Below are 13,907 nucleotides of genomic sequence, written 5' to 3'. Positions count from 1 at the left end.
ACATAAATGTGTACTACATAGATGTACAATATGTTACATCTTAAACAAACTTACAAACAAGTCAATTTACTAAATCTAAGAAACATAAAAGTTCTTTCTTTTCTTTGTAATAGGAAAAAAGACAATGGTAGAATAATAGAATATACAAAACAAAAAGTTTTTTCCATCTTCATGTTATGTTTTAAGATAATTTTTATTTTTATGGAAAATTACTTACAGAATTCTAGTAGAAAGCAGTTCAGAAATGTAAAATATATCAAAACCCGTTGAATTTTACGTTAAGGCGATCAACAGACCAGTGGGTACTCAGTTAATATTACAAACTATTAGACTTTAATTATAACATATGTTCAATTATTGATAAAATAATACGTATTGCGAAGTATGGTGGACATAAAAAATATCAAACGGTAGTTACATATTGATTGCTTTTTAAACCTCACCTTTAAAGTTGCATGTTCGAGGGATTTTATTTCGTTCATTTTATTTATTTGATTCGCAAATTAACAGATGTGGATATAAGGCGTAATTTCGATGACAATTTAAAACAATGACAACAAAACTCAGCTGATTGTAATCAAAAGTAAACACAATAGGAAATGGTTTTAAAGTTTGATGGGTTTTTATAATCAAGTTGTAATATAAAATCGACCCCGAGAATTATAAAAACGTTAAGGTTTTTTTGCAAAATTGATATTTTTTTAATTAAAAGATTAAATGGAGTCTTCACGAATCAAAAATAATTTATATTTCATTGTGGTAACACTAAATTGCAATGTTACCACATGATGTCGAATGGTCGAAACCAAAAATTATTACAAGTTTTAAAGAAGTAGACTTTCATATAAAAATGTATGAAAAAGAATATTAATTTATGCGTTTAACAAACTCTCATTGACTTGATTAAAATTATTAGATCGTTTTAAATTATTTAGTCTATAACTATTCCGAATGCTTTTTAATCTGTACAACTTGTCGGCGCGTCAGCGCGTCACTTTCATTACGCTAATCCGCCATTTTGTACGGAGCTGGCGGTGATTCAGGGTTCGCTTTCCCGGTTTAGTGTTTATTGCGAGAAAACCAAGAAAACTTCATTCAAATTGACTTCGTTTATTGACTGTGAACAAAACAAACGTTACAGTGACATAATATTGCTGCCTTACGTTGTGGTTTCGTGATTAGTGAGTGCCCTCTAACTGGAGCGCGTGGCTGGTGATTCTTTGTTGTTGGATTCAGCATTTTAGACGGTAAGACCGTATATATTTGTTGTTAAAGAATCGGCTAGAAGTATGTGTCAGCGTTAGTCGGCAGTTTCGCAGACATAAACATTCTAGCAACCGTGTTATATGTAAAAATGTGATAGCGTCATCGTAATGGTGGCGAAGCGGGCTCCGTGCAGTGGTCTAGTTGACGGGCGACGACATATTCGCCGACGCCACCGACGCGTCACAAATTCACGGCCACAGAACCGCGGGTCATGACTTTCTAGAACGTACCGATTTTTGGGTACGGCTTGAAGATTAACGAACACGCGGTGTTTTAAACTGCGCGCTGTTGGGACTTTGATGACCTACTTATAGTTTAGAAAGTTAGTGCGTTTACGAACACTATTCAGCTCTTGTAGTTTAGGACATCGTTTAGGAACGTCAATCAAACGCTTTATATATTCTTGGTGCAAAGTTACTTTGTACTAACGTGTCATTTCAATTCAGGCATACGAGAAAAAAAATATATTAACGTCGAAAAATTGAAACTAAATAATTTATGCAGAACTATGTTATCAATTTCTCTATAATTATAAACTCATTGTTTACTTTTATACAATAGAGGATTTTTGTTGTCATAAACTTTTTTTAAAGTAAATAGCAAAACTGAAATTTAAACCTTATTATTGCAGTTCTTTTACTGACATAGATGAATAAAACTTAAGTAACTATATAATTTAAGTAATTAGATTTTAATATCAAACATAGTCAACATTTTGAACAAAGTTTTCAAAGTTAAATTAGTACTGACTTCTCATTTAACATACTTTGAATTGGGTAAAAACTTTGAATGGATTTCATTGGAAAGTTTTTGCCTTTCATTATTTACCTATTTAGGCTTCTTGTATTTGTTTTAACTTTGGACTTGTTGGATTTCTTTTGTGAAGTTTCATTAAATTCTTCAAAGTTTCTCTAAGCTGTGTTATACTTGTTTTTAATAAACAAAGTTTAAATTTCAAACTTTGAGAACAGAGAGTTTCCCTCACTTGTTTAATGAATTTTGTTAGCTTTAATTATAGTTATTGTTGTTTCCCAACTAACAAATATAAGTTTCAAAATTAATTAAACATGTATATAATATGACTTTAAATTTAAAAACAATTATATCAACACATATATTTGATCTTAAATTCATATGTATTTTTATCTATTTGAATGTTCCTTGTCTACTAAAAGAATCACCTCATTTCTAAATCCTGTGTTGAATGAAGATCCAACCGCTTTGGAAGTAAAGGAGAGTGAAGGTGAAACCTCTTTGGTAGTTAAGGTCCAGTTAGGTTAATTAATGGCAACTAACATTGCCTATTAAAAAGTAAATTAAACAAAGAGCTAAAAAACAGAACAGGGAGTCGAACTGTTAAGACATAAAAGCAAATATGCAGTCCAACTAGGCATACTAAATTGTAGCTTATAATATTAACTGAAATTTCATGTATTGGAATATGAAAAATTTGGACTACAGCATATTTGCTTTAAATCCTCAGTTTATAATGAGATGTAGTTCTGAATAGATAATGAATATAATGTAGGATATGTACAAAGAAATCAACAATTTATGTTTTCATAGACTGACTGCTTCTATTTTAGTATAAATTAAAGTAGATGTGATTTGGTTACAAGTTTTGTTAACTATTGTTAATAAATTTTAATTATATTGTTATTTTTTAATTTCTTTCATTGGAAAAACAGCAGCTGCTATTAAAGCAGTTTTCCAAGTATTAGGTTTAATTGCATCTTAAGAAATGCGTCTCAGTCTATCTGCTTAAGATACAAGCTTAATTATAAAAAGTGCACAAACAAAGCTATTAAGTTACATATTCCAGCAGTGTTATCGGATAAGGCGATGTCGCAACGGTAATGTAACCCAGGCCGTCGACCGCCGGCCAAAGTGTGTCGTAAATTATACACTGACGCCTTTGGCTTGTGAATTTCACGTCTAGTGTTGACCAGTTTAGACATTTTAGATCATGTAGCTATTGTTAGTTAATATAATTGAAACAGTGTAAATAATTTCTACAATTAGACCACTAATCAATCAAAATGGCGCTATTCTAATGTCTAAATGACATTGACAGATGTCAGATAAGGATGGGATGTATATGTCAATGATCTAGTGTTGTGCCAATCCAGCACATTACTGATTTTCTTCTTAACACTATGTAGGCTGTTAGCTTAACAATTGTCATAATCTATGTCAGTGTAAAGCTAGACGTAAAGGCTAATTAGCATCATTTAGTAGTAATTAAGTGGAGTACAGTTATTTACTAACTAATTGAACAACGAAAATTTAATCAAGTAGATTAGAAAATCATTTAGTTGTGTCAATCCACTTTGTTCTAATTTTGCGGGCGAATAGTGCCTACCATCAAGCGTAAAATACATCTGAACTGAACCTCTTATTTTACTCAAGTATGAATTTGAGATTTACTTAGATCCTGCAATATACCACTCACCTGTGTACTGCGACGAGTGTTACTGACATTTGGACGTATGAGTATTTAAAGTACTGAAAAATCGGTATTCGACAAAATTATTAGTCCAGTGCGATCAAAGAATATAAGCCTTGTTTGATGTCATCCACAGTATGTGGTGTTGCTCATAACATCCAGCGACTTAGTGCCATCCGCACTAGGTCACCGTAATATATTATTGATTATATTATGTTATCTTTGCATACGTAAAAGTTAGAGCGGGCGCACACTTTTCACAGCCAACTCAACTGTTTATTTGCACAACTAAAAATCGAGTAATGTGCGCACCTCCATACAAGCTCATAGGAATCTCAAAGCTAGACTAAACAGTTGGGCGATAGTTTAGTCAAAGGTGTGTCCGCACTTTAAGGTTCAGTAGTATAATAATAACGCAAACTCGAATGCAACATTTGTCTATTGTCAGAGCACTCTAAACATAGTTGTTAAATATATTATTTTCATAACATATTAAATTGAGTTCAGTGTGCTATAATGTTTGCACATTCTTACGTATTTACGTCAGCGCTTTATCAACATTTATCAATGTTCCTATGTATTTTTTATACATGTTACTGATTCGATTTTGGATAAAAAACTTCTTGATGCTATACAACGATAAATATATACGTAAATTGCAAGTTGTATCACATTGACAGAATCCAAAGTGATGATAATACTAAATATTAAAGGATCCAAGATTGATGGATTTGTTAGGACCAAGTATTTTTTTTTATCTTGCAGCAAAGTTTTCTAAACTTGTGATTACTTCTAAATCTGGCCAGAAAAAATTACATGTAACTAAAAAGATTTACCCTACATGCTTTTTTCCTTGTATATGTTTTACTATTGATGTGTAAAATTCGTAAATGTATGATACGCTTAAAACAGTATAAAACGCTTTTCTATATTGTTAGAGCACTATTTAAATGCATTCAGCCGATGGAATGATTAGAAACTAGGACAGATGTGGCGTATCGCTAGTGGTGGAGGCACCCCTGCTGTGCCGATGTCAAGATCTCAACGCTATATGTATACGCGATAGGCTCTGCATACAAAACGAATAGGGTTGTCGAATTTATTAAACCTTTAATATGTGTAATTACAATTAAATTGTATTATAAAAAAAATCCACAATTTTTTAGTACAAAGCTAATAAAGGTATTTTCTTTGGTTTAATTAGCAGTTAGTTTTTTCTGATTACATTTTTAAAATCTCTACATAGTTACAAACAATACGGTAAAATACATAATAGTTTTCGTAATTCACATAATTGTGTTTTCTTGGTAATCTGAATGACTAAAAGACGCTTCACCTCTTCAATAAGGCTTCATTGTTACGAGGTTTGGCCGGCCCAAGGTCAATACGCTTAAGCTAAGCGCTTTAAGTAAAATCTTCTAATCTTCTGTGAAAGAAGCCAATTTCGAGAAATGTTTTAAAGTAAAGTTTGAATAGATTCCGCTAATTTCTTTAAAGGTCTCGGATTTCAATTATGAATCCCACAGCAAGATTATTATATCTTTATTTTTATTTTTGACCGACTTCCCAAAAGAAGGAGGTATTCAATTCGTCGATATGTTTTTTTTTTTACCATAACGTATTCTTGCTTGAGAAAATGGTGTGATACCGGAAGTATGGATGGATGGATGGTAGAGAAGCACAAATTATGCCGACACTCCGTAAAGACAATATTCATAATAAAATCTGGCATGACAGAAAATTATGTTAAATTGCTAAAATAAAGATAGCTTCGTCCATGTGTCGTAAGTACGAGTATTTTTTTCAGTTCTTTTAAATTTGCCGACGTGATAAGATATGAACATTTTTTTTCGTAATGAATTTTTGATATATGTCTGGTTTCAGTTTCATCATTCATTATGCATTCGTTTATATTAACAAACACGAACTACGGCATAGTTAAGAATCAGTTAAAAGGAAAAAAGTGGAAAAAAATAGATATTCGCACTTTTAGCCCATTCAAGATTAGTCATTTAATAATCTGTGATGGTGGTAATTGGTATGACTAATTAAATACAACTGTATTATGTTTGTCATAAAATTTGCTAGTGTTTTTCCATTTGGTTGATATTAAAAATAATAATACGTGCTGTACAACCATAAAAGCCGCGCCATGCACGACGTTTCTCGGTAAATAGTTATTGCGATGTGTGCCCGGACCGCATCCGTTCCGTCTGTAGCCAACACACACGGACACGCACACGACCGCCTCTCGTCGATCGGCTATCGATTCTGGCCGTTAAATACGCGCCATACCTAACATACCTGTTCTTTTTTTATAAAGCTATATTTGTAGATGGCCAGTATAATAGTGTTTTTTTTTTATATTAAGAATCTTGTAAGCTTAATTTTTGCCGTTAGCAAGTCTGTATTATGTGCAGAATATCTTTAATTGAAAGAAAGTAACGAATGTCTGCTTTGGCATTGTTTTTAAACGTGATTACGTCATCACTAATCTTTGGTATATCGAGAAGATTGGTTCAAATTCCCAGTAGTGCGTACTGAATTTGTTAATTGCACGCGTCCACGATCCGGCAAAGGAAATGTATGCGCATACATTGCGGCCGCGCGCCGCAGCAGCTATCGTTTTTCCGTAGGCGGCTCGTTTAGAACGCAAATTGCTCTTCTGTACTTGCAATAAATTTGTCTCTCAATTTTAAATCGGGTAAAGGTTAATGGCGTATTTATTCTTTTTTTTTATAAATACTATAGCTGTGTTAAAACATTCTACGCATTTTGTTAGATAGATATGCGTTGTCTATGTTGAGATTATTTAATTTAAAATTTTAGGATCCCGTAAAGTTTACTGTATAGAAGTTTCAGCAACCAAATATGACTTTCAAACTTCGAGTTAAGCCAACTCGAATGAGTAATTGGATTCGAAACTTTATCCAAAGTAGAATTATCTTTAATTAATGCTGGGTTTACAACTGGAATCGTGTACTACGTCCCGCGACCCGCGCCGATCGTTCACATTATCAAAAGCGATATAATTTTACTCAAAGCTCTCTATTGTGCTGCGGAGTGTTATTGTCCCCTTCCCACTGTCCTCCCTTCGATGCCCACCACCCCCAGCCCGAACAGTCATCTCGCGAGGACCGTGGTGGGGGTGGCCACCCCACTGACCGTCCTATTAAAACTGTAATTACCGAACAGCTTTGCGAATTATTATTGTTGAAATGATTTTGTATTGATTTTCCGAATGAGCTCCCCGCTCATTGGGCGTGGCGGATGATGTTTTAATGCCCTGCCTTATTTTCCTAAATGTTATGTAAATGAAATAGATGAAACAAATCATACTAATAACGTTTACTAATATCATAAATAAGACAGTTTGGTCGGATTCATTGATATGTTTTTTCTACGCATCTCGATTAAATTTGACAGATGTTAAACATGAAACGCGTTAAGTACTTACTATGTTTTTATAATTCCACTGATAGCAAGTCGCGGGCAATAGTAGTACTACATAAAAGCCTCCTCTTGGCCGTTTTTATAATTATTACACCGCGTTTCCTTGATAAAATGTTTTCTTTTTTTATAATTCCTTTTAGGATCCCGTAGGACATTACCGATGTCTCGCAAAAGATTAACAGGAACTTTTAAGATTTACGTCGATGTTAAAGATTTCACTTCGTCTTCGAAAAAAAACGTAAATCCGTTGACGTAAGTTAATAGTGAAAGCTGATCACATAAGTATTTTATCTTGATATCAAACAGTGGGACTGTTTTTAAGATATTTTATAAGTTTTTTTTTAAAATAACCTACTATACAAATAACTGAATGGTATCGACTAGAAGGGAATAGGGAAATTTCCGATTGGTTTAATTCAATCTGGACACATGACGTAATTAAATACATTATCAGTGTACAGAATCTACTAAAATAGCAAGCAGTTATCACTGATGCAGCGACATGGCGATAACTACGCCATTGGCGATTGCTGACGTCACTGGCGATAAAATTTCCCGAATGTTATTGCACGAGAGACGCCTTAATACATTAAATTCGCCATCTTTTACTTCAAAACGTCGAATAGACGTAGATAAAGAAATTTAATGTTCGCTATTAAATATTGTAGAAAAGGCTCTCTCTGATATTAGTCAAAAACAAGTATTTTACTTTACCAAAGCTAAATATCTAATGTTTAAACAAATAACGTTTCTATGAAATTTTATATTTTTTTATTGTCGACAATAACTAAATGTTTTTTTTTTAATTACTGATTCCTTTATTTGCAAAAGTGTATAATTCATTGGTATTATAAATGTTATAAATGTAATGATATACGATTTCAAACAAAGGCCGGTTCGATAGTTGTGCGGTAGAGGTCTCTAGAGTCCTGTGACGTATCACTAGGGCGTCTGTATGACCTCGTTCCGTCCCCTTATTGTAGTAACACACTTCTCAGTAAGGCATTACTGTTTGTTCTTGAGGGAATTTAGTTGTCTAACCTTGTGTGGATTTACGAACTTGGCAATGAATTTGATGGGATTGTTTGATATTTATTTTTATTATTATTGAGTAACAGTACTAGAGATGGCAATAATTAATTTAAAGACAAGTAACTTATCTTAAAAGTTGTCTAATGTAATTACTCATAATATTATAAATGTGAAAGTTTAGATGGATGGATGGATGTTTGTTAAGAGTTTGTAGCCTAAACGGATTTCGATGAAATTTGGCATATATGTAAATGATAGTCAGAAAAAACACATAGAATATTGACTTTTGTCTTTTTCAATTCACGGAGTCGCGGGCGAAAGCTAGTTATAAATTAAAAAAATGAATTAGTTGCTTGTGTTCTTCCAGACTATGTGCCACATCACTGACCAATTTCATCAAGGTTTGTTGAGGAGATATATATAGTAATGAACATCTTAGATAGTAAGATTTATGTTCATACAATTATGAAATTACGTATTTTAACTGTTTTATAATACGTCGACTTATTATTATATTAGTTCAAAGTAAGTTTACAATACAAATGACAAAAGAAGCAATTCATAGATAGAATAGTTTCTGTCGGAAGTTTTGCAGAATTCAAGTTGAGGTGTTAAAGTTGTTGCAACTATTCTCACGTACATAATGTGTAAAGTTGAAGCTCGAATATAACAATCTCACGGGACAAATGTTCCACAAGTTGGGAATTCGCTTTAATTTGTGCATGCAAATAGCACAAGTTTGCTACTTGGATGAAATTGCAAACAAAAATGTCACTCCGATACAGAAATAGCGCTAATGAAAAACTAATATTAAGACACCAGTGTTAGCCTACTCCGTCCGCGTGGAATTGAAAAAACAAAAGTAAGTAGCCTATTTATTCTTCCCATACTATTCTTTACATCTATGACAAATTTTATCGAGATACGTTTAGCAGTTTAGGCTGCCAACATCCTTCCATCCATGTAAACTTTCGTATTTATAATATTAATTAGATTATTGTTGTCTCATATAACTCAATAATTATGAAAGAGATGACAAATAACATTTATGGAAATATTTTAATAGTTGCCACAGTTTATCTAAATACTTATGTAGAAACATCATTGTACTGTGTATAAACTTTTTGTAAGTTTTATGCATAAAAATATCGGTAGTAATAGGTTTTGGTGAACATTCTGTTGTTTATTGCATTGGCCGTCGAGCCTGCGAAGTACAATTTATGAGTCAATTCCGCCTCTACGGAATTCGTATAATATTCGGCGATGTCGTTCACCCCTATGAAATATCGACCGTATTGATGCAATACGCGACAGTACGCAACAAATATGCAAGTCAGATATTACTTATATTTTATCTGTGGACAGATATCTTTGGAATGTTCCTGTTTGTTTGAGGTTGTGAAGTATTTTCTTTGTAAGTGAGTTAAAAAACATTTTTGAGCTATAATTGGGCTATTATGTACATTATCATTGCAAAATTAGCGTTTAAAACAAATACAAAAGTTAAAGTATGAATAACACTATTTCAACATCATCACTATACGTCCCCACTAAGAGACATAGCAAATCATCACAGCCCTGTGTGGAGTGGTCAATTTCACATAGATCTAAAAATTTTTTGCAGATCTAGCCGTTTAGGCTACAAACTCTAACAAACATCCATCTATCCATCTAAACTTAAAAATCGATAATGACATGAAGTTTAACTTTAATTTCTTACGTGACGCAGTTTAGCACTTTGATACTCGTCAGTCTGAAATTCATACTTGATTGTGCGCAGTTGTACATTAGCCTAACAAATATGTAATACACCCACGTATGGTAACAAGGCCGTATACAGCGGGGTACCATTGCCTCGCAGCTGGAGCGGCCATTTTTGGTTTATCCAACCACCTGCCTGGCCTAACTACTTTTATACTACGGAGAGGTTTGTATAAATAATTTGAATTACGTTGGTAATGTTGCAGACATGTTTATAAACGTTTGTACGATAATATTATACGCTTTAGGTGTAGGAATAAGTCACTGATCATATTATTTGAAATTCTCAAATAAAACTTCCTATATCGACTTAAATAACTAAATCCGTAAATAAATTAACGTAATTTCCACCTCTTTGTATTTAGATAAATGTGCGTTAACTAAGTCGTTGGGGTTTCAATTTTTTTACGGTTTCCGGACGTTGGTTTATTCGGTCGGTTCACGTTTGGCTCGGTTAATGAAAGCCGGGCGATCGCTGCTAATTGGATGTCGTTTAGCGACGGTGCAGCGGCGCGTTTGTCGCGAGTTCGTTGACCTTGCGGCCGTAGCGTGGACCCCGTTTGTCGCTTCGATAGATGCTAAAAGAATATCGTTTTTTGTGCTTGAAAAACTGATACATCCGCCGATCTATGTCTGCTTGTCTGGGATGCATTGACCTCGTCTCAGACACGAAGCATAATTGTACGTAGGTTTATATCGAATGTTGTTCTTAATGGACTGTTTGAAGTTATATATCTGTGAAAAAGAATAGGTGATTTTTAATCTTGTTGACACCTGTAGTAGTATGTTTATTATTTATTGCAATAGTTGTCAGTTAATTAACAAAATCTTCTGGGTTTTTGTTATAAATGTACATTTAAATATTGTAGTATTAGAGTAGTTTTAATTCGATTATTAATTTAATAAGATTTTGGAATGTCAGTGTGTAAAGTTTGCGACATAACAGCTTTAGAACCGCCAACGCATATTACCGACTAACTTGAATGGGAATTGTTACGAGGAAAGTTTTATTACAACCCAAAGTTACACAACTTTGTCGAGCGCTCTTTCGATTCAGTTTCGACTCCGCTAAAACTTCTAACTTCTTAAACCTTCCGTCGCAACTAGGGTTGCATGAAATCAATAAACCTATCGACTTATTAACTCTTGAAAAATCTTATTACAAAAAGGACATCTATCCTTGTAAGCATTAAACGAATTTTTAAAATCTTTGGTTTTTAGTATTACTTATATTTGTAAGAGGTTTTACTATGTTTATTATTGTGAAAGTTATACCATTGAATTTTTGTGGTAAAATGGTATAGTATAATTTAGTTTTTAACTGTACTATTAATAATTAAATGATAAAAAGTCTGCAAGTTTATGTCCCGAGGAAACAAATTTGCATTCCCAGTCGCAGGCCTCAAAACAACTCCCGGAAACTCTACAAATTCGTTCCCGACATTCCTCTCCACAGTTCCCTCAAACTTTAATAAAAAGAATAAAGGGAATTTGTCTGTGTAATTTATTCGCAGTCGCTCACGTTTATCTTTGCCAATAGCGCCATTACCGGATGTTTTATTGACTTGACTTTGAGAAGACGAAAAAAACCACCTACGTTACAAACGAAAAACAAGCCACTAAAGTCGCGCGACGTCGAATTTGATATAACGTTCGCTCGCTGCTGAGTCACGTAAGTAGCTGGAGAGGGAGAGGACTGGGAGGAGGGCGGTGAAACGTAGGAGGTAAGGGGGGTGCTAGGAGGAAACAGCTCAGCTCAGCCGGCTATTGTAGTATTGTGGAGGCGCGTTGTTTTTGCAAGGAGTTGTGTCAGCGGCAGGACGTGAGCCGCGTGGTCGCTGTGAATTGGGTTTATCCTTAGGGTTGACACCCATCACAATATGTTTAATTTATTTTAAAAGAATTGATGAATATATGAATATTTATTTTTATAATAATTTTTTGGGTTCTGTTCGAAAATTCTGTAAACTTTGGCAGTCTTAAATCGTTTGAATCAAGTTTTTCTATTTGTTATTAATAATATTATTCGGTATTGTCAGTGAACGCCATCGATAATAACTTGTATTAAAAATAAATTTATAATAAATGTTTTGATCAATACGTGTGTAAAACAGCCCTATTGGTAGCAAGACATTGGTAAGGTCTCGAGATTTATGTGGTAGTTTTATTATGCCGCGCGAGTACATCTCGTGTTTTATCTCGCTGCGCCGTAAAAGGCGATGGATCTAGGCTACCCCTTTTTTAGTGTTACATTCGCCGGTCCGTGGGATCGGATTCTGATGTTAGTGCGATATACATTATGTAAGACGGATGTAACTGATGTTGCTAGTTGAAGTTTTTACTGTACCGGTACTTTATTATGCTTTATTTTCTCCTAATACGATTCTAGAAAGTTTTGTTTACTAATGACTTTTGTATATTATTTTCCCATTTCTAGTATACGGTATTCATAAAAATAGTAACAAATTGGTTACACTAAGAGGTTGGCTTAATTTTTTTTTAAAATGTTGTCCCGCTTTTCTATTTCTAATGTGTGCTCATTTCGCTTTTTTCTTATTTTTTCTAACGTCCAGTTGTTTTTCTGTTGAAAAGACGTATGATGATTCAGCTCGGAAGTTTGTTCGCGACAAAACTGTAAAAGGCAATTACTTAGTCGGCACAAAGTTGGCCACCGCCCGACAGCCGACATTCGTCCACGAACTGTCGGCTATTGCAATTTTTATTTCCGCCGAGCACGCCAGCTGAACCAGCCGTTTGACGTGTTCGTTTTATTACTCTAACGCTTATATGTTATGCCTTTTAGCTTTTTTTTAAAAGAGTTGCAAACGCAATTAACTCGCTAAACGTGTAGCTTTTTCTTTTGAATTAACTCGCGGTCTGTACGCAATGCTGTCTCCATTAGACGTTTAGAATTCTTTTTGTCTATTGAAAGTTTTCGGTCGTCGACCTTTCGCCAGTCGAAGTATAGATAGGCTAATGAATGTGCTAATGACGTTTTTAGTCGTGACCGGTATTGTTTGTACGTCTGTGTGAATAATGATTGTTTTTTTTTCTAATGTCTAGCTTCTAGCATATTTCTTTGGGTAAATAAGTGTCGACATGTTGACTAGCTGTTAGACCGTTCATCAAGTATTTTAAATAAGGTGAAATTGCTTATAATAACAATAGGAATACAACAGTATGAATGCCAAATGCAATAAAACATTTTACATATTATTTTATTTATATGTGTTCCAGTAACATCCCACATTTATCATGACCACAATCCGTCAAACACGATAAGATTGTATAAACTAGATGTAACTAGTAATATCGTATGTTTAGTGTATTTTTTATCTGTTTAAAGTATAAAGTTATGACGCACGCAGTACTATGTACACTAAACAAGGTGTGTCGCTAAGTCGATGCCTATTATATACATCGCTATATTTTTAAGCGTAAAGTGGAAATTGAGTAAAAAACGAAGTTATGATTATCAAAATTAACAGAGAAATATAAAAGCAAAATTGTCGCCTGATAAAATAGTTTAGTCATAATATTTGACCTTAAAATATACAAATTAGACTTGCTTGTTTTAACAGCACTAGAGTTTTTAACCGCATTGTTTCAATGGGGATGTTTCCTAATGTTACAAATCCAAATAAAGTTATGTTTAATATTTTAAAGACAGCATTTTAAAACCTATAATAACATTTAGAGACCTTGAATGTTTGTCTCAAATTAAATATAAATTAAAAACGCCGCAATATTTTTTACCCTCCATTACTCGATCTCAAACACCAACGACGTCACTTCTTCGTATTTAACATGGCAGTGTGACCAACTTCAGTGAATGTCAGTGCATTTTGTAGTTTTATATTTTTTTAAATGATTATAAGAATAGAGTTTTCGTGTGTTATATTATGAGGACTCCATTATTAAGTGTTTTTATATTTACGACATATTTTAC

General features: G+C 33.6%; 2 protein-coding genes across 3 annotated transcripts in view; one reads left to right on the top strand and one right to left on the bottom strand.

Annotated features, from left to right (window-relative positions):
* Positions 1 to 702, bottom strand: part of LOC106106455 (macrophage erythroblast attacher) — a 10,328-nt gene extending 9,626 nt beyond the window's left edge. Inside the window, exon 1 of the mRNA XM_013287033.1 lies at positions 444 to 702. Coding sequence (XP_013142487.1) covers positions 444 to 482 — 39 coding nt within the window. The 5' untranslated portion in view covers positions 483 to 702. The remainder of the gene's footprint in view (positions 1 to 443) is intronic.
* Positions 703 to 995: 293 nt separating this feature from the next.
* Positions 996 to 13,907, top strand: part of LOC106106638 (C-terminal-binding protein) — a 69,146-nt gene continuing 56,234 nt past the window's right edge. For both annotated transcript variants that reach the window (XM_013287251.1, XM_013287252.1), the window contains exon 1: positions 996 to 1,247. The gene's annotated coding sequence lies outside the window, so the exon portion shown is untranslated. The remainder of the gene's footprint in view (positions 1,248 to 13,907) is intronic.

The sequence above is a fragment of the Papilio polytes genome, unplaced genomic scaffold, assembly GCF_000836215.1.
Source record: "Papilio polytes unplaced genomic scaffold, Ppol_1.0 DF822178.1, whole genome shotgun sequence".
Classification (NCBI taxonomy): domain Eukaryota; kingdom Metazoa; phylum Arthropoda; class Insecta; order Lepidoptera; family Papilionidae; genus Papilio; species Papilio polytes.
This window is presented reverse-complemented; position numbering and strand designations above follow the sequence as displayed.